This window comes from Diadema antillarum, unplaced genomic scaffold (assembly GCF_040938485.1).
Source record: "Diadema antillarum isolate AM-2024a unplaced genomic scaffold, OU_Dant_1.0 seq00000783_RagTag, whole genome shotgun sequence".
In the NCBI taxonomy this organism is placed as follows: Eukaryota; Metazoa; Echinodermata; class Echinoidea; order Diadematoida; family Diadematidae; genus Diadema; species Diadema antillarum.
In genome coordinates this window covers 254,500-282,292 of record NW_027271671.1, presented here as the reverse complement: position 1 = coordinate 282,292, position 27,793 = coordinate 254,500, and the positions used below count along the sequence as shown (strand labels likewise).

Sequence of the window (27,793 nt, the reverse complement as noted above, 5' to 3'; positions counted from 1 at the left end):
TTGCTGGCGAGAACATCGCATTCTAGCAGACGACTCTCATGCCCACTGCCTACCAGTCTCACAGTATAGGCCTCACGCTCCTTTTCCGGGCTCCCATATAAACCTGTGTTAAATGCAGCATATTCCATGAATCATGAAAAATCAATCGAATCATGGAATTTTTTTAAATTGAAGCAGATGAAGGGAAATTTTCTCTGCTTTCAAGCAAACAACATATTTGGGGATGTTGTCCAGCTCTAAAAAAAGTTAAGAGCCTCCATACGAGATTAGTCATCCAGTCACTCTCAAAAATGATAAAAATAGCAAATTACCTCATACATCAATAAAAAATTATTAAAAATACAAAAACCCTGATTCATTCAACTTCTTCATAACCTGCAGAAGCTCCTGTCCTCAAGCAATGTCAAACACTACCAAAAGTGGCAATTTTCCACTTGACTGATTTTTAATGATTTTTTTGGTAAAAAATAACATTACCCCATCTTTGTACTGCCTTCCCGGTAGGCAATGCGCGAGTTGAATTAGGAGCGTGAGGCCTTTAGACCATCAGCCATTTATTTTCCACTGTAGTTAGTGATGCCATTTATGGGTTAAAACTAAATGGCTAATAGACGAAGTGGGAGTAGACCAAGTGATAAATCATCTTTAGCTGTTTCTGTCTTTAGGAAACAACCAATCCTCTTCTATAAGGATTTGCTTTCTAGATTCTGTTGACGGCTTATTATAGCTATTTTCATCCGAATTAGGGCTCACAAACTCCCAGGGGCCAAGCCAAACACCGCGAACTATGCTCTAACGTTGATTACGTGCTAGAGGCAATATCCAGTGTGCAATATCCACAATAGAAAATAATAGGCCGTGTTGTCGCTGAATCTCATCTGTTTAATGATTCTTTGCATATCGTTGTGATAATGCATTGACCTGCGTTTAAACCTTTAATTTCTTATATGGGTTTTCACTTCAAGTGGCCTGACCTTACGTGGGAAGTCAGTGCTACTAAAATGAGTACTTCCGACAGACATTCTGTTAATAACCCGTCTCTTGGAGGCATTCCTTCAATCAATGGATTCATGAACGTCGGTCTGCAGACGATAAACTATGTTAATCATCTAGTATTTGAATAGGGACCCCAACAACCGGGGGGGGGGGGGGGGGGGTGGGGGAGGGGGAGGGGGGAGGGCGGCGCCACTACCTCAAACGCACACACTCACACATATACACGCACGCACACTTTGTCCGCGGCCCATGTAATAGAAGTGACACAAATGAAAATGTCAATGAAAATGATGCTAAACATGATAATGTGATGCGACAAAATTTTCCCCGAATGAAGGTTGATGGGAAATAAAACTTGTGAAGAAGAAAGCACGGGTTGCACAAGTGCGTTTAGAGGTGGTTACACTGAATGATGTGGGGGGGGGGGGTCGAGCAGTGTAATGTTGTTCCAAAGCACACAAAATTGTAACATTTTACTGTTACTATCAAAGTAGGTCTATATATGCTTTGAAAGTAACGGTTAATTTTATCATTAAATATCTCATGATACTTTGAATAACACATTTTAATGAACCTATTGTACAATGTACTATTCTAGCACTATGAAAATAAAGTGTGATAAATCTGGTCTTCCACAGACTTCCACTTCTTGGAAGCATCTAGTTATAATTTTTAACCGAAATTTTATCGCAGCCTGTTACTGTTATATTTCTTGTACCGTAAGGGATAGAGCATCCAACCGTTGAGCTACTTTAGAGAAACGGGACTTTGAAGAGTCTATAGAATTTGATTCACTCTTTCCTCATTATCCACGGGACAACTGATATGGATTTAAAACTAGAAAAGACATGTGCAAAAGGATAAGTAGATTGAAGCCCAGGTGTGGGAACCTTCAAAATCGGATTATCTTAAACTTGGCACACTCACTGACCCCATTCTATTCATGAATACTCCAAACAGTGCTTCTGCGGGCTATTTTGCAAAGGGTTTTTCATGGACTAGTTAACACCCCACGGGGATAGAAGTCTGGGGAATAACTTCAAACTACACAACATGGTTTTAGAAAAACTTTCAAAAAAAACACAAAAACAAACAAACAAACAAACGTTTAATGTTTTCACATTTCAGATAAAGATGAAAGGGTTATACTTTTTCTTTTTAGAAAGCTCAAGTATTTGATGTCGGGCCTGGACCGAAGTTTACACATAATTTCAGGCGCGCATGAAAACCAACCTGCGCTACTTTTGCTAGGTTCCGGGCGAGATGCATGCTCTAAAAGAACAGTCAGTATAATGATAAAGAAAGTATCTTTCTCGGGAAAACGTGACATTGGTTAAATACAGGAGAATGTTTATGCGTCATTGAGATTTGATGCAGTATTGATATGCCTTAATCCAACTACTCTTTAAACGCAGTCATCGTAACGTTTGACATTCTCATTTTCGCTGGTAAATGTAACATTATGGTTTGATCAGCTTTAGATTTCGTCGAGACTACAAACCTACATGGTTAATGTGCAGCAGATGCAGCATCTATTTATTATGTGAGACTTCGGTTGTGCAAGTCTAATTATCAAGGAGATGTGCCTATTAAGTATGTGGTCAAATTCATAGCATGTGTATTGTGTAGACAGTTGTATAATTCGAGATGTACATCACTTCAAGATGCTATTCACACGTATACCTGCATGTCCTTAGCCCCGTTATAGTTTTGTATAGTCCATGGGCCAAGACCCGAAAAATGGGTTGTTGGTACCATCTGAGGTGGCACAACCTTTTTGGTGTCATTTTGTTTGTCGGGCATAGATATGCTTATCAAGCTATGATAGCATTTCCAAATGAGTAGCTTAGTCATAATAAATGAATTTTTAACCAATTTGGTCTTGTATTTATATCCCTATACTTCTGAATCGAAACTAAACGGCTATACAAAGAAGAGCACTGCCTTCTGTATGTCCACAGGACTGGTGTTCTGTTGTAAACGCGGTGCGCTTAGTCTTTATTCAAGGCAGCGAAGGGAATATCCAAAGGGTTATGATGTCCACAGCTGTCACGCGGTGCGCTTAGTTCTTTATCTAGACCAATGTACCGTTATCATATCTAAAGTTCCTCATAAAAGGGATTATCTATACTGTTTTTATACCACCCTATTAACAAATACATCAGTTTTAAGCAAAAATCACTCTGTTCATTTACAATGTTATTTATTATAATGTATTGTAGTGTACCGGTACATTGTTTTTGCATTATCTTTCATTGTTGGAGGGAAATAAAGCGACATTGGCGTGGTATCAGCGTTTTCACCGTAGCGTTTTCGCCGGAAAATGGTAAATAATTGAAAGATACGGTAAAATTCACGAGGAATTGCTTTTGTTGTTGTTGTTGTTTTTAGATAAAAGGATATACAATGTATCATACACTTTGGACATTCCCTTCGCCGTCTAGAATAAAGACTAAGCGCTGTGGACATCATAACCTTTGGATATTCCCTTCGCTGCCTTGAATAAAGACTAAGCGCACCGCGTTTACAACAGAACACCTGTGAACATACCATAGAGCTGCATTTTACAGCTCTGAGATGGAACATACAGAAGACAGTGCTCTTCTTTGTATGGCGGTTAGTTTTCGATTCAGAAGTATAGGGATATAACAACAAGACCAAATTGGTTAAAAATTCATTTACTATGACTAAGCTACTCATTTGGAAATGCTATCATAGCTTGATAAGCATATCTATGCCCGACAAACAAAATGACACCAAAAAGGTTTTGCCACCTCAGATGGCCCATGGACTATGTAAGGTGCTTTACGATCCAGGCAAGCTATTGATTTGGGGAGCTTGGTGACCAGCGGACTGCATCCAAGCATGGCCACAAGTCGTTTTTACAAAAGAAATCCCTCATCATAGCATGACTCTGAGGCGGGGACGTTGTTTTGGTAAAGCTTTCTTTTGTCTTCTTTTTCCTTTGTGAACTGCCAGCATTCTTTTCGTTGTTTCGGGTGTATTGTCGAGAGGAGAGTCAATTCCCCATTTTTTTTTTTCATTTTCAATTTGTAATGAGTTTTTCTGCATGATAAGGTTATTCACATGCATGTGAATAAGTAAGATTTAAGGACAAAGTCGCGCAGGGAGAAGAATAAGCACTTTGTCCTTCGTCGAGATATTTTCGTTGCAACTACAAACAGCCGTATTTACGCGATGTAGGACAATTTGCCAATCAGTTGCAAAGAAAATTGCCAAACTGATTGATAAATTCCCCTTTAATGACGTCAATGAATATACCGATTGTTCAGTGTTTTAAGAGTAATTGCCGTGATAAAATCTTGGGCATATATATTTGGGTGAAATTCAAACCCACGACCTCCTGATTGCTATACATGCAGGCATCATTATTCACTTATCATTTTCAGTTGTGGATATTGCATATTTATTCAAGCGAATGACCGTTGTGTAGAGTTGTTTCATTGAAAGCGATTGACAGATGGCAATCGATTGCCATTGATGTAAACAGAGACTCCAACCCTAAGCACCTTCTGATCGGGAGATTCTCTCGACTGAAACCCCTATAGGGATAGCAAACGGGAGACTCCAACCTGATGTGCGCGAAGCGCACATCACGAGCACGAAGTTCATTGAGGTCTGGGATTCTAGATGTTCTCTCGTACTATCTAAGGCTTAGTCTTCAACATACAGTGAAATTAAGTAAGAAATCATTTCAAGCGGGAGAAATTAAATCTCAAGCGGGAGAACGGAAGATTCTGCAAAAATGGCCTTTCGGCGCGAGATCTCCCGTCGAAAGCGGGAGAGTTGGAGTCTGTGTAAATGAACGTGATGGAAAAAGATGATTTTGTTTTAGATGTGTTTGTAGTTTCATTAATTCATTATTCGTTCTCATTAGTCTGAGGGTCCCATATCGTATTCAAGATTTGCTTTTTAGTGGGACCCTTCATTTCCATTCCCATTCTTAATCAATTTGTACTATGCATAGGCCCTATATTTCAAAAATACCATTATGTTTTTTTTTTTCATTTTATTACTCATTATCACACGTATTTTGTTACTTTACGTTTTGCCTTCATTACAAATATGTTCTGCTTATACGTTATATACAATTTTCTCTATTTGAATTTTGAACTTTGAAAGGTGTCCTTCAAATCGCGATAGCCTGTCGTCTTATGTCTTTTTATGCCTCCGCCACGAAGTGGTGCCGGAGGCATTATGTTTTCGGGTTGTCCGTCCGTCCGTCCGTCCGTCCGTCCTTCCGTCCGTCCGTCCGTCCGTCCGTCCTTCCGTCCGTCTTTCCGTCCGTCCGTAATGAATTTTGTGGACAAGGTAACTATCAAAAGCTGTTGAGGTATCCTAATGAAACTTGGCATGTATGTGTATTAGGGGGTGAAGTTGTGCCTATCAACTTTTGGGTGCACGTGCTCAAGGTCAAAGGTCAAAAGGTCAAGGTCAAATACATAAAATTTCACTATTTCCACCATATCTATGCAATGCCTGAAGATATTTTCTTGAAACTTAGTGTATGCATGTATTACCCAATTTAGATTCTCTGGTGAAAGTTTGGGTCATGAGGTCGAAGGTCAAAGGTCAAAAGGTCGAGTAAAAGTATTAAAACTTCTTTTTTTTTCTCTGTAAATTGGAAAATTGTTCAAGGTATCTTCATGGAACATAGTATATATACATGTACTGACTGGCAGTGATTATCTAGAGAATGTAGGGTTCATGGGGTCAAAGGTCAGGGGTCAAAGGTCAAGTGCAACACTTCAAAATTTTACTATTTCCCTCATGTTCATGCAATGCCAGCAGGATTAGTATTTTTTTTTTTTACACTTGGTGTATGCATGTGTAACCTCATAGAAATTCTCTGGAGAGTTTTTTTTTTCTTTTTCTTTTTTATTGCCTCAAAGGTCAAAAGGTCAAAGATCAAGTGAAAGTGCTGAACTAACTTTTTCCTCCATATCTCGGAAGTGGCTCAATTTATCGTGAAACTTACTGCATATCTATGCATGTTCTACCTGAAAGTGATTATCTTATGAATTTTAGGGTCAAAGGCCAGATGAACATGGTAACAATTTACTATTCAGTACAGAAATTGCACTTTTTCTCCATACCGGTACCATGAAAATTACTCAATGCATACATGTATGAATGGGTCAAAGTCAAGTTAAAGTCCTTAAATCCCCAAATACATGCTCTCCTATTCATCCAATTAAACCAAGGTCAAGGAAGGTGAACATTCAACACATTTGTGACAAACTTGTCATTTCAATATTTTGCCAGTTTTGTGAAAATGTAATCACACATTGTCCACATGTACTATCTAGACCTATTAGGAGAATCATGCATTATGGCGGAGGCATAACAGTCGCCATAGCGACATTTCTAGTTGAATTTTAACTTCCGTTGGATTTTTGTGGAGAGTATGAAAACTATACATTTTTGGAAACGTTACAGTATAAGCAATCAGACAAATAGTTTTTCAATTTGCCTCGAGACATTTGTGGCCGCCATCTTGGATTTTTCAAAATGGCAGCCGTAAATAATGTTTTGTTAATATATTTCGACTTCTAAGTGACATAGAGCTTGTATTTTGACATCTAAACTACCATTTTCAGGGCCAAAGAATCAAATGCTCGTAGTTACAAGTGTGTTGAGACATTTCGTATAGCAGTTCTTGCGAATACTTACTAATTTTGTAATAGATATGTGATAAAGATTTACAGAGATTTTATTTAAGACTAATGAATCGTCAACCTATATAGGTCATCATGCTGTATCTACAGGGGAAGCATTTTTCTTTTTTTTTAGATGATTAGTTGTCAGAGTGTTCTTAATTCTGCCAGATATTCTTACAGAACAAAAAACTTAATCATCCTGCACTGATCTTTGCTGTCAAGGCAGTGAGTGTCAGAATGATGAGGACACTCAGAACAAGTAAAAAATTGATGATGGTGACGATGATAATGATACATGTAAGGAAGTATGGTTCCCAAAAGATTGATACCCATTTCTGCCATTAGGAGTATTTTGTTCATAATGGATGCTACCTCAGTGGGACATTCATGTCTGATCACTTGTTAAAAAAAACAGGAAATATCCTTCAATTGAGTTTTGATATGGTTGGATCTAGATTACCAGTTTTACAATTGGATTTCTTGTTAATGTAAAAACGATTGGTTTCCTTGAAGATTAAATTCATTTCTATCATTAGGAGCATGTTTTCTCCTTATCATCACTTGTAAAACAATTCATAAATCAGAAAATGTAATTCAAATGAGTGTATGGTCGAATCTAGCTTTTCTTTTGTTATCATTGTATTTCTTTGCTGGTGCGGCAGTGAGTGTTAGAATGATGAGGACACTCAGAGCAAGCACAAATGTATGGAACTTCACTACCTGTACTTAGTACACCCTTTCATATTGCAGGACAGTTTCTATAACCCTTTTATTCCCAGTACTTTGTACGCCCTTTCATTTGGCAGGACATTTTCTATAGCCCTTTTATTCCCAGCTCAGTGTAGACCCTTTCATATTGCAGAACAGTTTCTATAACCCTTTTATTCCCAGTACTTAGTACACCCTTTCATTTGGCAGGACAGTTTCTATAACCCTTTTATTCCCGGCTCAGTGTAGATCCTTTCATATTGCAGGACAGTTTGTATAACCCTTTTATTCCTAGCTCACTGAAGACCCGTTCATATTGCAGGACAGTTTCTATAACCCTTTTATTCCCAGCTCAGTGTAAACCTTTTCATAATGCAGGACAGTTTCTATAACTCTTTTATTCCGGGTCCGTTGTACACCCTTTCACAGAGACTCCTGTTCTCCCGCTTGAGTTTTTAATTTCTCCTGCTTGAAATTATTTTTATGCCTCCGCCACGAAGTGGTGCCGGAGGCATTATGTTTTCGGGTTGTCCGTCCGTCCGTCCGTCCGTCCGTCTTTCCGTCCGTCCGTAATGAATTTTGTGGACAAGGTAACTATCAAAAGCTGTTGAGGTATCGTAATGAAACTTGGCATGTATGTGTATTAGGGGGTGAAGTTGTGCCTATCAACTTTTGGGTACACGTGCTCAAGGTCAAAGGTCAAAAGGTCAAGGTCAAATACATAAAATTTCACTATTTCCACCATATCTATGCAATGCCTGAAGATATTTTCTTGAAACTTAGTGTATACATGTATTACCCAATTTAGATTCTCTGGTGAAAGTTTGGGTCATGAGGTCAAAGGTCAAAGGTCAAAAGGTCGAGTAAAAGTATTAAAACTTCTTTTTTTTTCTCTGTAAATTGGAAAATTGTTCAAGGTATCTTCAGGGAACATAGCATATATACATGTACTGACTGGCAGTGATTATCTAGAGAATGTATACCATGAAAATTACTCAATGCATATATGTATGAATGGGTCAAAGTCAAGTTAAAGTCCTTAAATCCCCAAATACATGCTCTCCTATTCATCCAATTAAACCAAGTTCAAGGAAGGTGAACATTCAACACATTTCTGACAAACTTGTCATTTCAATATTTTGCCAGTTTTGTGAAAATGTAATCACACATTGTCCACATGTACTATCTAGACCTATTAGGAGAATCATGCATTATGGCGGAGGCATACCAGTCGCCATAGCGACATTTCTAGTTTCATCTTGTAATTCACAGGCACTCCTGATCGCCGCGCAGTTTTCTTCCATACACAAGAGAGCTGGGATATTGTGCAATCATGAAATTCGACGACATCCTGCACGAGATCGGCGACTTCGGGCGCTACCAGGTTGGCATCATCGCCATCGTGTCTGTCATCGTCTTCCCTACTTCCTGGATTGCCTTTCTCCAGGTCTTTGCCATGGGAGCATCCGATCACTGGTGCAAGGTATGCAAGGGAGTATGGTTCCACCAGATTCTGAATACCTTCAGCCATACATCACATTTCGCGATAAAGACTCAAACCAATCTCATTCTGCATTTTGTAATTCAGTTTATTACACGTATAAAGGTAGTTGATATATAAATGAATACAATCTTCTGTCTCTGTGTATTTTTTAAAGCGTCAATATTTTTTGAGCTTAGCTAAAGAATATAATTTATTGACGGATTGTGGGCTCACTAGAGGGAATTAAACACGATTAGTGGAGCGCACATAGAGAGGGCCAATGGGGAGGAGGTCGATATTTCTTGACTTCTCAGTACACTTTTTTCCCCGGGGAATATAAGTGAGGACATGATGACAATTTGAGTTCTGAGGCAATTACCCCGTGAACAATTCCTCCGGAGCCTTTCCCTGACCCTAGCTCTAATCCTAACCCTGAACTTTATCCTAACCCTAACAAAAAACTCTAACCCTACTGAAAACCTAACCCTAACCCCAATCTTTACTCATGGACCTAGGTCCATGCTTTACTCACCTTTTCACTAACCAGTATTGTTTTAGCCAGGGGTAATAATCTCCTCGGGGGTAATTGCCCCGAAACGGAAAATTCGTTACTCCCACGCCAAGAACGAGGGCGGAGGGCAATGAAAAGTGAGCGAAAGTGCACATTCACATGCAGGCGCAATAACTAATTAAGGTCACTATCTCATGATCCTTGTGGTCTAAACTGACAGATTCCAGAGTGGAATACTACAACTTGTATTGACCTTGGTCGCGACGCCGCCACTTGCGAGGACCCCGAGATACTGAAGTCTGTGAGCATTCCGCTGCTAAAAGGCACAAACGGAAGTGATGTCAGCACTGGCCGTGTTTATAGCAGTTGTGAAAGGTATGCCAGTTGTAGAAGAAGTCCGTGGAGCTGGACTACCTAGCTCCATGGTAAGTCGGTGTTTTCTCATTGCATGTGCGCTTCCTGAGCTGGAGAATGACCTAGAAGAGCAGGTTTCGGTCAATTCTGTTTTTATATTCCGTTACATTACTTTTTGTGTTGTTGTATTTGTGGTAAGGTTTGGCCTATTTTAGTTTTTTTTTTTTCCTCTCCTCTGTGTGTGTGTTGGTTTTTGTGCTTTGTTGGTTTTTAAGGGAAAATCCAGTCCAAATATAAGTTATTCTGATAAGAAAGAGTACAATATAACGAGTTCAACGGTAGAATTTTGATCGAAATTGAATGAAAAATAAGGAAGTTATGACATTTTGAAATATCGCGTATTTTTAGGAAACAGTTCTTGAACGGTCAATATGAATATGCAAATGGCAAAGTGAGCTTGTCATCCCCTCACAACTTGCCAATTTATAGCTTGAACATAAAACTGTGAAATTTCCCGTTTTTTCATTCAAACGCGCGAGGCTCTAATCCTGATATATCTAACTGATCACTAATCTGAAGTTGTTCTACCAGGAATAACATGTTTCAGACTTCAATGACAGAAACATTGAATTTTCGTCAGTTTTTGGACACGATCAATGGAAAATTGTGAGGTTATGACATGGTCAGCTCACTCATTTGCATATTCATGTACACTGTACAAGAACTGTTTCGCAGAAATTAGCCAAACTTCAAATTTTATAACTTTTTTTTTTCATATGATTTCAGTCAAATTTTTACCGTTGAACTAGTAAGATTTTACTCTTTTTCATCAGAGTAACTTATTTTTGGACTGGACTTTGCCTTTAAACTACAGTAACCAGTGGTGACGCATGGATTACAAAGTATGCGATGCAAACCCGGTTTGTTCAGACGACAAGCCCTAACCTCGAGGTTAGGAAACCTTGAGGTTAGGCTCTTGCCCCCTAACTTCGACGTGCGTCCACACGACGAAGCTTAACCTTGAGGTTAGGAAACTTTGAGGTTAAACTTCTGCCCCTTTGAGTTCGTCTATTTTTGTGTCCACACTGTGCTTAACTACGAGTGGGACCCCCCCCCCCCCTGCGGCTCGTGGTTAGAGCACTAACCCTGAGATATCTCGTGGCTCTTAACATCGAGCTAACCTCGAGGTTAGCTAACTACGAGTGCGTCTACATAGTCCCTAACTACGAGCTTAACCTCGAGGTTTCCTAACCTCGAGGTTAAGGCTTGTCTGAACGTAACTAAACCTCTCTCCGTTATTTACTTCACCATGCAAACCTTCAATCAACAATTGTATGGATAATCCCAGTTCCATGTAACACAATGGCCATTGTCAAGAATAAAGTGACATAAACTATTGATAAGTATGAGGCAAGATAATCGTTACCCTTTCAGCGTGAACATCGTGGTTGCACAGTTTGCACATTCAAAGTAAAACAATAAAACAAAACAAAAACTTGCAGCTGCTCCATGACAACGGGAATAGCGCTTTTCCAGCGTAAGACAAGAACATTATTTTATCGAGAAATATTCGATTATTCAGCAGTGTGTGAAAGTCATCAAGTATGGAAACAGAATCTCATGGAATCTCAACCCTTTCTTGTCGGGCATATTATGATTCGATGACTAAAAAAGGGACAGTGTATCATAGAAGTATCAGATTTACCCAGCATATAGCAATACTGGAAAGTTCACGTTTGACATATTCTTTTGCTACACGAAATTGAATCATAATTCGGTTTTTTTTTTTCCACCATGATATAGAAGAATGTCTCTTGTGCTGTTTGAATTTAAGATATATATATATATATATATATATATATATATATATATATACATACATATATATATTTCAGGTCTATGCAACCTTATTCAATGTCATTGAAGGCAAACATTTGAGATTTGGGAATGTATTTGAATCCCTGAACGCGCAGCCACATAAAGAATAGGTATTTTACTAATGATGTTTTCGCAAGTGACGTGTATATAATATTGCGTCACAATTCTTAATGTCTTCACGTCGTTGTCCATTACTTGTTATCAGATGTCGTTCATGTAACATGTTGACATGTAAAGTGGCTTCTTAATGCTTTGGTGTTTGGCAATAACTGTAGAATTTGAAGTGACGTTTGTCGTTTTCAGTTATCCTGGATTTGCTCTACGAACCCCCCCCCCCCCCCCCACACACACACACACATACAAATATATTACACGTGTCTGAGTCAACCAGGTTGATTTTCAGTTTCTGGCATTTTCTGAATGATTACCCCGACTCTTCTATCTATCATTCTTTTACACATCAAACTTGCATTCATCATACAACCAATTGTGTGTTTTGCTGCACTTTAGAGGTGTTTTTCCAAGACTTCTTCCTTCTTTGTTTATTGTTGTATACTGCAGTGTATTTGAATACACTAAGGAGTTAACTCCTTGGGTATACATAAAAGCCCTACAAAAATGTTGCAGTAGTATAGTGTTGCAGTAATGAATGGAATTAACTATTCAGTGACTTGACAAGATTTACCACTGACCAGTTTGTAGTGGTGGCTGGAGATTTAAATCCCTTCTTTGTCCTGCGCCAAATACGGGTTCAGTCATTGTACTTTTCTGGACTCTAACTTAAAACTCTCCTCCTTTTACATATATTTTTTTTTTCTGTTAGAAGTTGGATCTTCTACGTCTTATTTCAATGGATTATGGATATCCAATTTGGAGGATGTCGTGAATTATGATAAAAAAACTGAAAATATATTTTTCGTGGAATGAGCTATGTTATTAACTATTTTAAAAACTTATCTGGCGACTTAAACAATTTGTCGGATTTACTATGCTTGGTCATTTACATGAATATTGGTCTTTATTATGGAACCTCCCTTTGCTGCCATTTTTCTCTTTATTTGGCCTATTCAGGTACAATGTTACCGATTATTCATTGCTCGTCGATGGTGTGGCGTCTAACGTTTCCATGGCAACGTACATCTCGTTGGAGACGGAACCACGTGGTATAATCCCTTGTGATGCCGGATGGGACTACGATCGGAGCTTGTACACACGAACCGTTATTGAAGAGGTAATCATTTATTACTTCAAAACTTAAACGTACATAAAGCACGTGCACACCCGTCGCTTGCAAACACAGTCAGCATTTAGCTAAGAATAGTTGGTTCGGGTTAAGATATGAATAACACAACTTCATCATACCTGTCAATCACGAGGCTAACATTCTTAAAGCTGGTGAATTCATTTAGTCGTGTTAAAGCTAATCTACATTTTGACTTGGACACTCAAAGTGAGTTTCAAGATATTTGTAGAAATGATGGTCCAATTGCAATGTCTGAACAGCCACGTTATAATGAGTGCTTCTCTAATTTTAGAAACTGGAAGTAAATGAAGTCGATACTATTATCAAAAATTTCGCTGCAGCATAGTGTACCCTAAATCAGGTCAAGTATTAACGTCTCCGTGAAGAATGTACTTTTGAACTGGTTTCTTCTATAACAAGAATTATAGACAAATCATTTGAAGGAGGTATTTTCCGGAGAGCTTCAAGAATGCCACCTTGGACAAAAGTATTGTAACCATACTTGCTGTACTGCGCGATTTTTCTTCGACCTTTGATCCTACCAGACAATGATGATTGTTATGCTACAGAGATTGCAAATCTGGTTTTGCAGTACAGGTCTTGCATACAGATGATCTGAATGATACCATAGGAACAGACAGCAAAAAGTAGTAATGCATGGATATGAATCAGTTCATGTACCAACTGTCAGCATGATCAGTGTTCCCCAAGATTCGGTGATCTTCCAGATGTTGTTTTCCATATTCTCCTCTTTCCTAGGTAATGTGATAAGTATTGGAATGACAAGAATGTGTTACACTGACGACACTTTAATACATGTATATATGTTTGGTTCAGACCATGTAACGATTGTGATGATGTAATCTCCCAAGATTTCCATCTTTCATCTCGATTCCGCAAAAGAATGCATTTTCAGATGATGAACCTTGATAGGGCATTATATCCACACAACAGCCAGAGACCTTGGTGTGATGGGCCTTTTTGATCAGAACATCGATGTAAACAATTTGTTTCAACGAAATACAGGGCGGCTTCTCTTGCTCTGTGCCAACTTGGATAGGTTCGTCAGTCCTTAGATTAAAAACCTGCGCTAAGAAGCTTATACAAGCTCTTTTGATATGTCAACCAAAGTAATGTAATAGCCCGCTTGCTTAATGATATGCCAGATTCCCAGCTAAATAAACTGTAGGTAATAATCATTGACAGCGCATCGACTCAATTCAAATTACCCACAGTGAGACACGGTCCCATATAGCCTCAGTCTGAAAAACAATTCATTTGGCTTCCAGTCCAGTCACGTATGAAATTCCAAGTTCCAAGTACTCCTATACCTGTGTGTCCGTTCAATGGCTCCAAACTGCCTCAGTGAGTCTTGAGTGAAGTATGTGCCCACCCGCGATCTCAGAGCAGTTCAAGAAGATCTTTTCCATTGTCTTGTTCGTCAGACCAAGTTTTATTAGGAGCGATAAATTGCTCATGGCGCCTCTCTCCTTTTGAATTCTGTCCCATCGTACTTTAAAGACTCAGCCACAACTTAAGAGTTTAACACCGTATACTTATTTCAAAAGGATTTTGAGTGAGTCAGTTGTATGTTTGCATTTAACAGCATCTATAGCTGTCTTTGATTTTTCGTCCGTCATGTCCGTAAAGCGCACAGAGACGCAATCAATATAGCAGTGATGTATTTTGTGCTTTCAACGTTATCATCGTTATTATCATTATTATTGCTAACTCTGTTCTTTCAATTATCATCATAGTTGATATTGTTATTGTTATTATCATTGTTATTGTTATTCTGATAAATAGCATAATCATTAAAACTTTGTGATCACCTTTTGAAAACAAAGATACAAGTCTTGCTCGCAAGGTGCATGAGCATATGTTTCTGAGACACGAGTGTAAAAGGAAAAGCAACAAGAATGCCACGTGACCTTTGACACCTATCTCTCTTTGTCCCTTCTGTCGCGCTGTCTCTCTCCCTCTCTCTCTCTTTCTCTTTCTCTTTCTCCCACCTCTCTCACTCAAAAATACAGTATGACCTCGTGTGCGGTGGAGAAGTGTATGTGCAGGTCGCACAGTCGTTCTTCTACGGCGGCTATCTAGTTGGGAGTGCTTTATTTGGGACTCTGGCTGATGTGTAAATAAAAATTAGTGTATATTGTATTTCCATTATTGGATTACTACCATAATACTGGAACAAAATTCTGATGTTAAGGGTTGATGCAGCGTTTATGCATTCGTTATTTGTTATGTACACTCAGTAAAAACAGAAAGTAAACACTTTTTCCTGTTCATATTTCTCGTAGCAGATTTTGATAAAAATCATTGTGTTACATACCATACTAAAGACTATTTAATTGGCTATCAACATGGTGGGTTTATTTATACAAAGGAAACCTTAACGCATGAGTGAATGTGTTCACTCATGCGTAAATTCCCTTTTAATTTACCTACCAAGTTGATAGCCAATTAGACTACCTTTGACGATGATATTATACCAAACAATATCATTAGACAAATAATCTATGAGAAAAATGAACTTGAAAAAAAAATACTTTTTTTTTGCCAGACTTTATATTTTATACATACGGCATCAATTATAAGATACCCCGTGCATACCTTCGTGTTTATCATTACACTTGTAGAAAGCTTGCATGCCACTCGCATTCACTGCGTAATGACAGGCAGATAGGATCCCTTATAACAATCACACACTTATATACGTATATAGCATCCATAACAACTAAGTCTCATTGATGTCCATAGAGGTGCATGTTTGTAAGTTTTGGTGTAAGTCATTAAACGCACTCAGTTATTGGAGTGCAATTCCACTTTTAAATGGTAGACTGATTAAAGCATGCATAAACGGACTGATAGAAGTCTTTTAAACATCATACGGAGCAGATAAAGGTGTAGGATTTCTCAGTTTTGCACGTGTTACAGGACGGTGGCATTGTTCACAACCTATTATGCAAGTTAGGTGATTAAGTGATGACGTCATCTCACAACTCTCTCATCAGTTGTTCACACAATTTCATTTTCAAAGCGTGTTTTCGACCAAAATGTAGCCCTTTGCATTTAATTCATTATGATTTTGTTAAGGTGTTGTCACTTATATTCTTGTGTGAATTATGCTGCATTTTCTTTCTCATTTCTTGTTGAAAATGGGGAATGAATCTAGGTGCAACTTTGCCGAGTACTTTAATACTTTTTTATGATAGTGGAAAGAGATATGGCGAAAATATTTCACCAGGCGGACAGGGAGATGAAGTTTCGATAGTCCTTGTTTTCAAAATTAATCGACGATTATTTTGATTGTTTGTCTGAATCACGATGATAACCGTATGAGAACCGATCATAATTATGCTCTATGAGGGAAGTTTGATCATTTTACTAGGGACTGATATTGCACTGTACCATCTAGATATGATGTTATAATGATAATGGTGACTACTTTTGTAGGGCGCAGGTGCGCCTGTCGATCGACGCTCAGTCTCATGCGATGATGATAATTATTGTGTAACTAATGAATGAAGGTATAAAGGTGAGTGATGGTGTTGGAGATGGTGTCGTAAGAAAATGTACTTCTCAATTGTTAAAGTTTGTCCGACTTACTCTGGATAGGTCCTCTATCACCATGCAGATTCGTAATGAACCTTGTTGGTCGTTGTTACCCCCATCTTATGTCCTGAGTGAAATCCCGTTAGTTATAAAATATCGTTGGTGACTTCTAACGGCATCTCTTGTGAATTTGTTCGGAACGGGCGCGTTTTCCATTATCCTGTAGACTCTCTGACAACCAAATTCCCGTTGTATAATTCGTTTAGTAATCTTATACTTGAATAATCTTTCAATAAAATGCTTCTCCTTATTACTTTCCTTAACACGTTTTCATCTCGCCCAGGTACGGACGGTATTATGCATTATTCGGCGCCATCTTGTTGAACGTGATTTTCGGCTATGGGATCCTGGCGATTCACAGCTACTGGTTCTTTGTTCTATTACGTTTCTGCCAAGGAATAGCCAACGTGGCGATGTACATTGTCACATTTGTCTATGGTATAAATGCTCGTATTTTTGTTTTCATGAAATTTGATGACGCAAAATCATGTTCCAAAAAAGATTTGATCGCGTCATCCTCTCCGTCATATCTTCAACTTCTCCTTTCGCTTTTCTGTTAGTTTCCTCTTTTGTTATTAATTCTTATTCGATTTGTCCGTTTCGTTTCTTTTCCAACGTTTTATTGTCCATTCTTCTCTTCTCTGTTTATTTTGCTTCTTTCTTTTCGTTAAGATAATGGTTTTCATGATAGTGTAGATGACTAATGAATAAAGAAACCTATAAGAACTTTGACTCTATTCTTTTTCTCTCTCTCTCTCTCTTTGTTTTGTCTTGTTGTTTTGTTGTTGTTTTGTTTTTTGGAGGGGGAATGGGGTCTATTCACCAGTTTGCAACAACTATCTTGGTAGTCCTACAAGCTTCACTTTTCAGTAGATCACGCTTGCCCATACAATACCATCGCCACATTTACTTTGTTAAAGGTAGGGGATACCTTTTACAGACCTCCCAAAATGCAGCAAAACATTAAATATGAACATCAGGGGACTTGTTTAGGCCACTGTTGAGAAATTTAGAAGTCAACAGTTATCTACAATTTGAATAATGCACAAAACTCAACTACTCAGTAGTTCTGTGTGTCAGCCACACTTAAGCCTTTTTGTTGCAGTCTTCTGTATTCTTTATCTATAAACACAAATCTAAAAGTATAAGAGCTGATGTAATAACATATAGAGTGTGTGACAAGAATGTATATAGAAATGTTTGTAAGTTTTGATGAACTTTCTTCACAAAATATACATGATGGACACACATGCAGTGCATGGGTCTGCAAAGGTAGCCTAGTAATGTACTGGAATTTACGGTGAGCCCCGAAAAAAATTCAATTCAAATCTAACGGTCAATAAAAATGTACTAAATGTTACCTTCCACTTTCAATACTTTATGGAAGTTTCTAAGATGATACTCTCTTCAACATACTACTGTATTTATACAACTCTTCATTTAAGGCCTGCAAATGGGATTCCCTACCTTTAAATTCCAAAGTATTTTTTTTCTCAGCGATGTATCGTATCATTTGTACATACTCTCTAAAAAAAATCAAGTGAAAATATTCACTGTTAATAGAATGAATACAAAAAAGAGTGAATTTAGAGTGAAATTGGAGTGAATTTTGAGTGAAAATGTTCATTTTCACTTGTTTTAGAGTGACCTCAGGGATCACTCGAAGATTTTGGAGTGATCCCTGAGGTCACTCTAAAACAAGTGAAAATGAACATTTTCACTCAAAATTCACTCCAATTTCACTCTAATTTCACTCTTTTTTGTATTCACTCTTTTAGGAGTGAATATTTTCACTCGATTTTTTTAGAGAGTATATTTGGCATTACACTTTGGGACTTGCTCTTCTTATAGACTCTTATACGACAGTATTTGTCAAATGTATATTTTGTATTATTACAATATTAGTTGTCAAATGTATACTATGTATTATGTATTACCTTTCGTTGGATGGTAATAAAATATAATTGAATTAAAGGTGGATTAAAACTTTGGGAAAAAAGTAATGTTGTGATATAATCAAGTCAGTGATTGGGGCATCGAGTTTGCGATATGGGGTCATCAAACTTTACAGTGACTCACCAATGAAGTCAGAAATACAACTGAATAATATTGATTTCTCTGTAATTCCAGTCATGAAATGATGTTGTAAAGAATTAGTAATTACCAGATTTCAGATAGGTACTGTATATATTCTAAAAGAGATGCGACAACAATATTGTTTACTAATTGCGTGTTAATCCCATTTTTGTTTTTGTTTTTTCACAGTGACCGAGTTTGTAGGCACAACGAGGCGAAACGTGGCGGGAATAGTAACCGCCATTCCGTATGCTGTTGGCTACATGGTGTTTGCTGGAATCGCTTACCTTCTACGAGACTGGAGGAAGATGGTGATTGCTATTACCACACCCTTCATCCCTTTGCTTCTGTTCATGCTGTAAGACACATCACTTTCGTACATGCTCTGTTACATGAAATGATGATCAGTTTATAGCTGCTCTTATGATTAGAATTTGGAATTGTCAACTTGGAAGAACAAAAGCAGTTTATGTTTTGTAAATTGTTTCCACACTTGATGTCGTATGATCATTATCATCATTGTGTATAGCTACTATATTAACGTCATTCATTATTTTCTTTAAGATCATATCTGTTGAATATTTATAAAATTGCGTTTGAATACTCTAGTATCTTGTTTTTTCGGGTTTATTACATGTCTCACCACTTAAACAATCTTGGTTTATTATATTTCAATATAATATATAAATTTGATAAAGTCATATGGTACATAATTAGAGAGAGAGAGAAAGCTTGAGATCATACCTGTCTATTCTTGGAACGGTATACATTCCAGAGGGAGGACAAACTACAGTATAATCATTTTTTTATCAACATAAGATCGTATGAGGTAGTTTGAATGAACATGAGACGTTATTGCATTATGATGATGAATATAATGCTTAAAGGTGATGTGTTATCGTTCATCTATCACTACCAGAATCGTCCCCGAATCTCCCCGGTGGCTGATCAGTAGGGGTAGGAGGGACGAGGCAAAGAAGACAATCACTAAGATGGCTGAAGTGAATAACACGACCCTACCGGAAGACTGCCTATCAGAAAAACTGGCTGATGAAGAGGTAAGTCACTACCGTATGATATTTCCTCAACTTGCCTGAACTATACGAAAGGATTCACTCCCGTATATGATAATGGTCGTACTGCTGATTATGACCATCATAATTATCACCACATTATTACAGTGTTTTTACTATGATAAAAGAAATAGAAGAATAGTAATAATAGAATTATGACAATGAGAATGATGATAACGGTAGTGGTATTTATGGAAGGTTACGTTAAAATGCACCTGTCCTATACACCTTCACTTCCTGCGGAGAGCTTCAGTCTACACACGTGTTGCCTCTCTGCCGCAGCGTGCAATTTAGTTGCTGGTTCACGAGAGTATCGCGGTACTCAACGGTTTGTATAAAGATTGGCTGTCAGCCGATGATAACTTTAAAGGCACTTCATCTGCTTGGGAATGCTTTTCTCTGCTCCCCCAAATCACGGTAAAATCCTTTCTCAGTCCATTGCCTTTATCCATCACTGCTACCACTTTTTGTTGGTTTCTAGAGATTTGCTCATCCTCGATATGCCTTTAACAGGCCTACACACAAAGGAGCACAATAAAGTAGCAAAACCATTATGACGCCAATACTTATGAACTGTAACCACAGCACGGTCCCTGGGGACACAGCCACACCATGCAGCGAAGAAGACCGATCCGCTGCATCGGGTGGTTATTCTCGAGCAATGTGACATTGTTCGGATGCAAGAGCGCAATCTTCATGTTGGAAGCTCTTGGTATTATAAAAGTATATAGCCAGCTTTAGATCTGTGACTAAAATGTTAAGATGACTCAGCCTCCCGGGTTAGGCAAATGAAAACAGCTGTTTCGCGCATGTGCAAAACTTCATTTTTTTTTTTTTTTGCCTGATTAGTGTTGTCGTAGCGTTCGCGTCGCAGAGCTGGCTACGACGCTGTCATGAAACCCTTAAGCAGTGGTCATCTTTGGAACTGTTATACCCAGCAATTGATTAAAAGAAATATGGCGGTTAGGCAAACTGGGTAAAATATAGCAAAATGAAACATTATGTGAATAGCATGAAACAAGAACAGAGGGAAAACTTATTGAATGACAATAGAAATGATAATGATATGGAACTGTCATGACATACAGCATTTGATTGAATATTTCATTCGCAGTGCTAAATATATCGGCGTGAAAATACAGAAGATTGACAATATCTTACGTGACCTTTTTTTGAAGTCGCATGGGTACGTGCAATGAGCATTTCAAGCAAATAGATTTTTAGTTACGATACAGCTTGTGATAGTGGTCTTTCAAACACGAATGAAATGTTCGAATTCGACAAAGAACAGAAATCTTTGTTGGATTAAATCGTCGTTGTTTGACCATTTCAACCCGTATCTAATTGAAGGACGGTGTGTCCTTTCTTAGCGCTCCTTAGGCACGTATTCTCACTTCGCTGAAAAGCATTTGCATTCATTTTGAGCAGATCGAAGCTTGCAAAGATTACCCCATTCTTGAAGACTGCTGGGGTCATTATAAACCGGAGGTGAAATATTATCGACCAATTTGCTCTATTCTTAAAATCCTCGAAAGACCAATCTATAAGCAGGTCTGCGGATTCTTAAAGCGATTAAGCATATTATAGAGTGACATACAGCCTTCTTTTCGACCCAGCCGCTCTACAAACATTGCACTGTTGGATGTACGTGATTATTTCTTATAAAACATCGATGAAGGGCACACGACAGGAGCTTTTTTTTTTCTGGATATAAAAGGCGTCTTTGATTATATTTCATGACTTACTTCTTCAAAAATGCGCAGAATATAGATTTGATGTTACCACAATATGCTGGTTAAAAACTGTTTCAGACAAGCAAAATATCCGACACTATTTCTGACTATCTCCTTTCATTAGTGACCTAAGAAAACTGTATTTTAACTTTCGCAATAAATTTATTTTACATGCCAGTGAAATTGCAACATAGAGTCAACTAGTCTTTCAGTTGTTCAGAACTTATTTCAGAAGGAAGTAAGTCTGATATCAAATATTGTTTAAGAAAGTATATGAACTACGACTCAGTGTAAGGAAAAAAAATCAGTGGTCTTGTAGGCCTACATAGCAATGTGTGGTGAACACGTTGAACAGGTCAATGTATTTTATATACTTTGATGTAATCGTTGATCAATTGCTAAAATGAATAGACATATGGTGTGATTGATGGCGTATATAAGGCGCATCAAAAGGGTCTTACTAAAACGAATCAACCCCATTTCAACCTCTTTACTCATAACGCTGTATAAGAGATATGGTAGTCTAATTTTGATTTCAAATCGGTAAGCATTCGGATGTTATAGCATCTTCTTTGTGCATCGGGCTTTGATATATTGATTTTCATGGATATATTTGATTTCCTTCTTCTTGAAGGGTTGCTATACTAACATGACAGTTACCGTATATTGGAAATATCAACATGACCAACTGGTTACAATCCCATGTTGCCGGCTGCCAATCCAGGCGAACGTCACGCTGTGATCACACCGATCAGTGCGTGGAATCTCCTTTTCATTTGATTTTTTTCTCACTAATATCAAATGAGGTTACACTCAGAACTCGGTTGCCATGACAGCGAATTCTATCATCTTTCTTTCACCTTACAGGAGGATTTGACCGATCAACAGAAGAAGGTCAATCCAATCGATATCCTGCGGGGTCCGATTAGGAAAAGGACTATTATAGTCATGTATTTATGGTAAGATGATTGATTTTGCTTCTTGTGCCCGCTCTCCTATAGTCGTATAGATTAACGAGAGTATCAAGCTTGAAACATTATCATGATATGCATCGCCCTGTCTCAGAGAAATCGACTTTGCCGGTGGTTTATCGCCTTCTTATTAGTCCACTTGAAGTAGTTTTATGTTGGCCGATCAAAATACGTCTTGGGGGTGATCAGAATGTCGTTGGTTGGAACCCAGCCCTAGTATGTATGTATGTATGCTCATTATTTTTTTCTCTTCATGGCTACTTCTAAAACACTGATTAATTCGATTGCTTATTTACGTCAATATAGGGCAATTTGCCAATTAAAAGAATGTTTGAAGTTATTTGAATAAAACATTATGAACTAGCAATACTGATATCATTTTATTGTAATTTACATTGACGAAAAGAGTTCGTAGCTAGGAAATGCTGCTTTCACGTTATTGTGGATTCTATATTTTCATTTGTAGTTACTTTCGTCTTTCCATAGCTACATTGTGTTTGCGCAATGCATCTTAACCTACAACGCCAACATCTCTCCCCATTATCGTCAACATATTTCATGCTAATTCTTGAATGTGATAGTGTTCATTACATTAAAGCTGCTGACTTTAAGAACAAGTTCACCGAAATTATGTGTTGATTGAGTGAATGCAGCAATATTAGTAGAAAACTTGACATCAGTGAAAGTTTATGGAAAATGTGACATTTCGTTCAAATGTTATGAATTTCTAAAAGTTTCAGTGCCGCAGTCGCTGGATGAAAAGATTACAATAGTTCGTGAAGTCATGTAACAAAGCACCCATTTTGTAGTCTTCTCATCTGTCGATGATAGCGTCAAAACTTTAAAGATTCTTAACTTTTGTCCAATTTTCCCAAATTTTCACTGATCAATGTGTTCTACTGATGCTACTGCATTAATCATTATTATATGCATGGTAAAATCTTCGATGGTTTGTGTTGTTTTACGCAAATGATGATTCAGGTGTGTGTGCGCCGTTGTGTACCATGGCCTGAGTCTTAGCACCTCTTCGCTTGGTATCAACGTTTTCATCTCGTTCATGGTCTCCGCGGGAATGGAGATTCCTGCCTACACGATGTCCATATTCGTGGTCGAAGTACCATGGCTCGGCAGACGACGCACCACCAGTATCACCTTTCTCGTCGGAGGGGGCGCTTGCCTTCTCACAGCATGTATCGGTAAATATTCAGTGTATGAGGCGAGAATGTGCTATATTGGGCTCACACCTGTAAATAAAATGGAATCTCCCCGACCCCTTCACAAAATCTTACCAAAGATACCAAAATAAATTAAGAAAAAAAATTATCTAAAATCAGAAATGCAGTTTGACCGAAAAAAAAAAATGAATAGCTGCAAATATTGAGTATGAATTCCTCTACATGCATTATGATTGGAAGATGAAAACTTTTCTCATGGAATTTGAAGGGGCTATATTTCATTGGGTGCATGTACAGGAAATAAGTGATTTTTTTGAGTGAAGAGAACTCGTAGTCTGGCTTTGCGGACCCTTGGACAGAGTTTGAGCTGAAGAACCCGCCTTGGAAATTTGATGGATAAAAGGGTATATCTCACTTGTCCAGGTTAGTGAAGATGAAACACCTAATTTCTCCCAGCTATTTTACAGAATTTTTTGAATTTTGAATTTTTTCAAACGTCTCTATGGGGAATTATTTACCCATGTGAGCCCTATAACCTCGCAGATTACTGAGCGAGTTTATTGACAGGTGCGCAGTGAAATGTATTAATGTATGCCCAATTTCTTGTCTGGTTTCTGGTGAAATTTCGTGGAAATCATCATGATGAAAGAAATCGATTTACAGCGCGTATAGAGTGTCGATATCTTTTTCTTTTTTTTAAGCGAAAGGAAAAGCATGACGTCGATTATAATAGGAAGTATTGACATTACGCAGGCTGATCCCTAACTCAAGAATTAAATCTTAAAGGGATGGGATGGTATTGGTTGAGATGATAATTCAACGTTTAACTTTTTTTTTTCAAGATATTTAGAAACCACTTTATGAAATCTTAAGAAGTCTACAATTTTGAGAAGAATTCAAAATTCATTTGATGAAAATCGGTTTTCAAAATGTCTGAAATATCAACAACAACAAAAGTAAATCAAAGCGATCTAATATAAGTTGGGTCCCACCTTATATTTCAAAATAGATTTTATAAACTGTGAATTCCTCTTTGAATTTTAATATGCTCTTTCATATTTAAGAGGTTTCTCATTACCTCAAGGAATCATCACAAAACTTGGAAACCTTAAACCCCATCTCAACCGGAACTGTACCATCCCTCTAGGGCAGAGAGAAAGGAAGAGAGAGAGAGAGGGAGAGAGAGAGAGAGAGAGAGAGAGAAAGAAGAGACAGAGAGACAGAGAGACAGAGACAGACAGACAGATATAGCTAGAGAGATTTATACCCTTCACTCTTGCTTTCTTTTTCAACCTCAGCTCCGGGAGTGCCTAGGGCAACAGTGGCTATGATAGGCAAATTTGGCATCAGTGCTGGGTTCACCATCGTCTATCTGTACACTACGGAGCTCTTTCCGACTCCTTTACGGTAAGTCCATCGTCGAGCAGCGATAAAACCACTTCAGGAAGACAAGATCATGAACAGTTTAAGACATATATACACTTAAAGTAATCAGTTTCATTATCATACCTTTTGATGAAAGCCGATATTTGTTAAGAAATCAAATATCGCTACAGGCATCTATTCACCTTATCATATACGAAGGCATACAAACAAAACATTCAGGTCTAAAAGTATTCTTAAGAGAACCATCCCAGAGGTCAGCAATTTTTATGTCTCCTAAATATGATGTAATATTCCAAACTTTTCAGTCCTCTCTAGAATCATCTATTTTTATCTAGCAGTATAAGCGATATCCACACAAAATTCCAAGGTATCATGCATGTCTGTTGTGACTCGCAAATCAAATCGTTTTCATAGTTCAGTGTCTAGTTTTCATGCATTAAGAAATTCTGGTAAAATTAATTCTTTTAGTTACATCCATCACGATGATTTTGTTATGTTTTATTTACATGAAATAGCATAACTCTCTAAAATACCAAGGAATTTTCATGGTGTGAAACATAGATAATTCTTCGTCCATATTTTCAGCGATTCAGAGGTAGGCTAAAAGGAATTTGATAAAACCCATTTCAAACTTATATTAAGCAAGGTGAACTTATTGACCCAAATTCATAAACGATATGTGAAATACATTATTGATTTAAATCACATTCCACGTATGGTTGTTGTTGTTGTTGTTATGATAATCATAAATGTTATTGTTGTGGTTCTAAGTGTATGGTCTAAACCACATGGTCTAAACAACAATAATGGTCTCGACCATGGTTTAACATTAGTCGACCTGTATGAATTCGGACCATCATATTCAAATGATATCTAAATGTTGTCTCTGGTCATAGGAGCATCGGTCTTGGCTATTGCTCCATGGCGGGCCGGGTGGCAAACATCGCGGCCCCCCTAGTTCTCCTGACCAGTCAGTTGTGGAAGCCCGCTCCCCTCGTCATATTTGGCGGATGCACGGTTTTGGCGGGCTTTCTGACGCTGCTCTTGCCCGAGACTCAGGGACGCAGGTTGCCAGAGAACATGCAAGAAATTGAAGAGTCTGGCAGGTTGGTGTGCAACACGCTGCTGGTAGATTTCAAAAGTTTTGATGTCTACCTAGGCTTGCTTTTATATTCATTCATCCATGAGGGACGACTTAATTTTGTTTATGGCCACTGCACAATTTTCTTATCTCTTTTTCTCTGTATACATGTATCGTAATTTATCGTAATTATTATGATGAACAGCATTCATATAGCGCCAGTTATCTGTAAAGGACATTCATAAACACACATATATATATATATATATATATATATGTAGGAGGGATGAGAATGAAGAGAGAAAGAGGGAGAGAGAGAGAGAGAGAGTGTGTGTGTGTGTGTGTGTGTGTGTGTGTGACTGAGACGGAGGGAGCAAAGTAAATAATACTAGTACAATGAATTGGCAGAAATCATAGTAGAAATGAGTAGGCTGCACAAAACCATTGCTTACAATTTGTGCGCACTAGTTTTCTTGAGTGAATTCTGCATACAACTAAACAGAAGTAAAGAATGAATGCACAGCACATGCATGTGCTTTTCAAACTTAGCAAGTTGACGCGTAATTCCGTACTCCCAACCTTTCTAGAATTGACCATCAATATCATGTTTTACGATTATTTCTGTCCGCAGAACTATGGTGTTTGACGATGACCTGAAAGGTGGTGCTAAACTTTAACACCAATGGGTATTCCAATCAATCAGGCCTCCTGAGAACTGACAGCATTTCGTCTTTGATATTATCTCATCAGATTTGATATCAATTTAACAGAGGTCAAGATGAAACCACACACTCGATAGATGGGAACAGAGAGTAACTGACGTAACCTTATGTGGATGCATTCGTGTATGTCTACTTTTCAATGCACGTCAACAAAAATGCATCACGGGGGAGTGTTTCTACTTCTTGCAACATGAGTGTACACTATAGGGAAATTGTATAGTCGAATCAAATTCTTAAAAATTCAATTGTCTTCCACTTTTGATTGGTCTACTAAAGCAATAGATAGCAGACTTTCATTGGGCTCAGGGATATTTTCATATTTTGATCCATCAGCTGTTAATACTGCTAATCAAAATCTATAATTCTGTCTGACTATATTCGTAGGATTTGCAGAGATCATGGAGCTATATACAGCAGTTCCATAAAGAGAAGTATATGTACACAGTTTCTAAAGCAACGCCATCATCGTGGATGTGCGTCTTCAATATCATGGAGGTATAAATTTCATTTTCTCCCAAGATGTGTGACACAATTCATATTTTGGCAATTCAAATAGACCTTTGTCTTTCTTTCATTCATTTTTTCTTCGTTTTCGGAACAACGAACCTTCGGAATGAAATGTATGTAGTTGATGCATCCTCTCGTGGCATTTAGATGAAAAACGGCCATTAGAGTCGAGCCCCACTGCAGAAATAGATTTACATCATCATTTTATTATATAACAATGGTAACTTCACTCAAACCTCGTTTTTATCCATTTAGCCAGAATACGAATTACGGACCTTTATTAGCGAATAGTGACAATTCGAAAATCTGGATGACAAAAAACAACAAGAACTAGATAATTAATACGTACATTAACTCAACATTTTGATTGAACCTACCAACTTCAATGATAATTAAAGACCGGGCAATTGTTGATTATCATATTAGAGGACGATAAGTTCTAAAGAAGAAATACAGCATACAATAATGCTCTGTCATTTATAGCGTGAATGAAGACGGGTAGATTTGTTGTAGAGGGTCAGATAAGACTATTACAGGCAGACGTTTACAGATACAGTCAGGAGCAAGTGCATTTTACGCACAGTATCATTCCAG

General features: G+C 37.9%; 1 protein-coding gene across 1 annotated transcript; it reads left to right on the top strand.

The window, feature by feature from the left end:
- The first annotated feature begins 8,718 nt into the window (after positions 1-8,718).
- On the top strand, positions 8,719-26,616 carry LOC139739139 (organic cation transporter protein-like). The gene is made up of 13 exons (XM_071649757.1): positions 8,719-8,868; positions 9,600-9,754; positions 12,683-12,842; positions 14,888-14,991; positions 16,759-16,913; positions 18,741-18,909; positions 19,471-19,609; positions 20,652-20,679; positions 22,223-22,316; positions 23,310-23,524; positions 24,802-24,910; positions 25,786-26,017; positions 26,602-26,616. The coding sequence occupies exons 1-13, from the start codon at positions 8,719-8,721 to the stop codon at positions 26,614-26,616; spliced, it is 1,725 nt and encodes a 574-aa protein (XP_071505858.1).
- Positions 26,617-27,793: the final 1,177 nt, after the last annotated feature.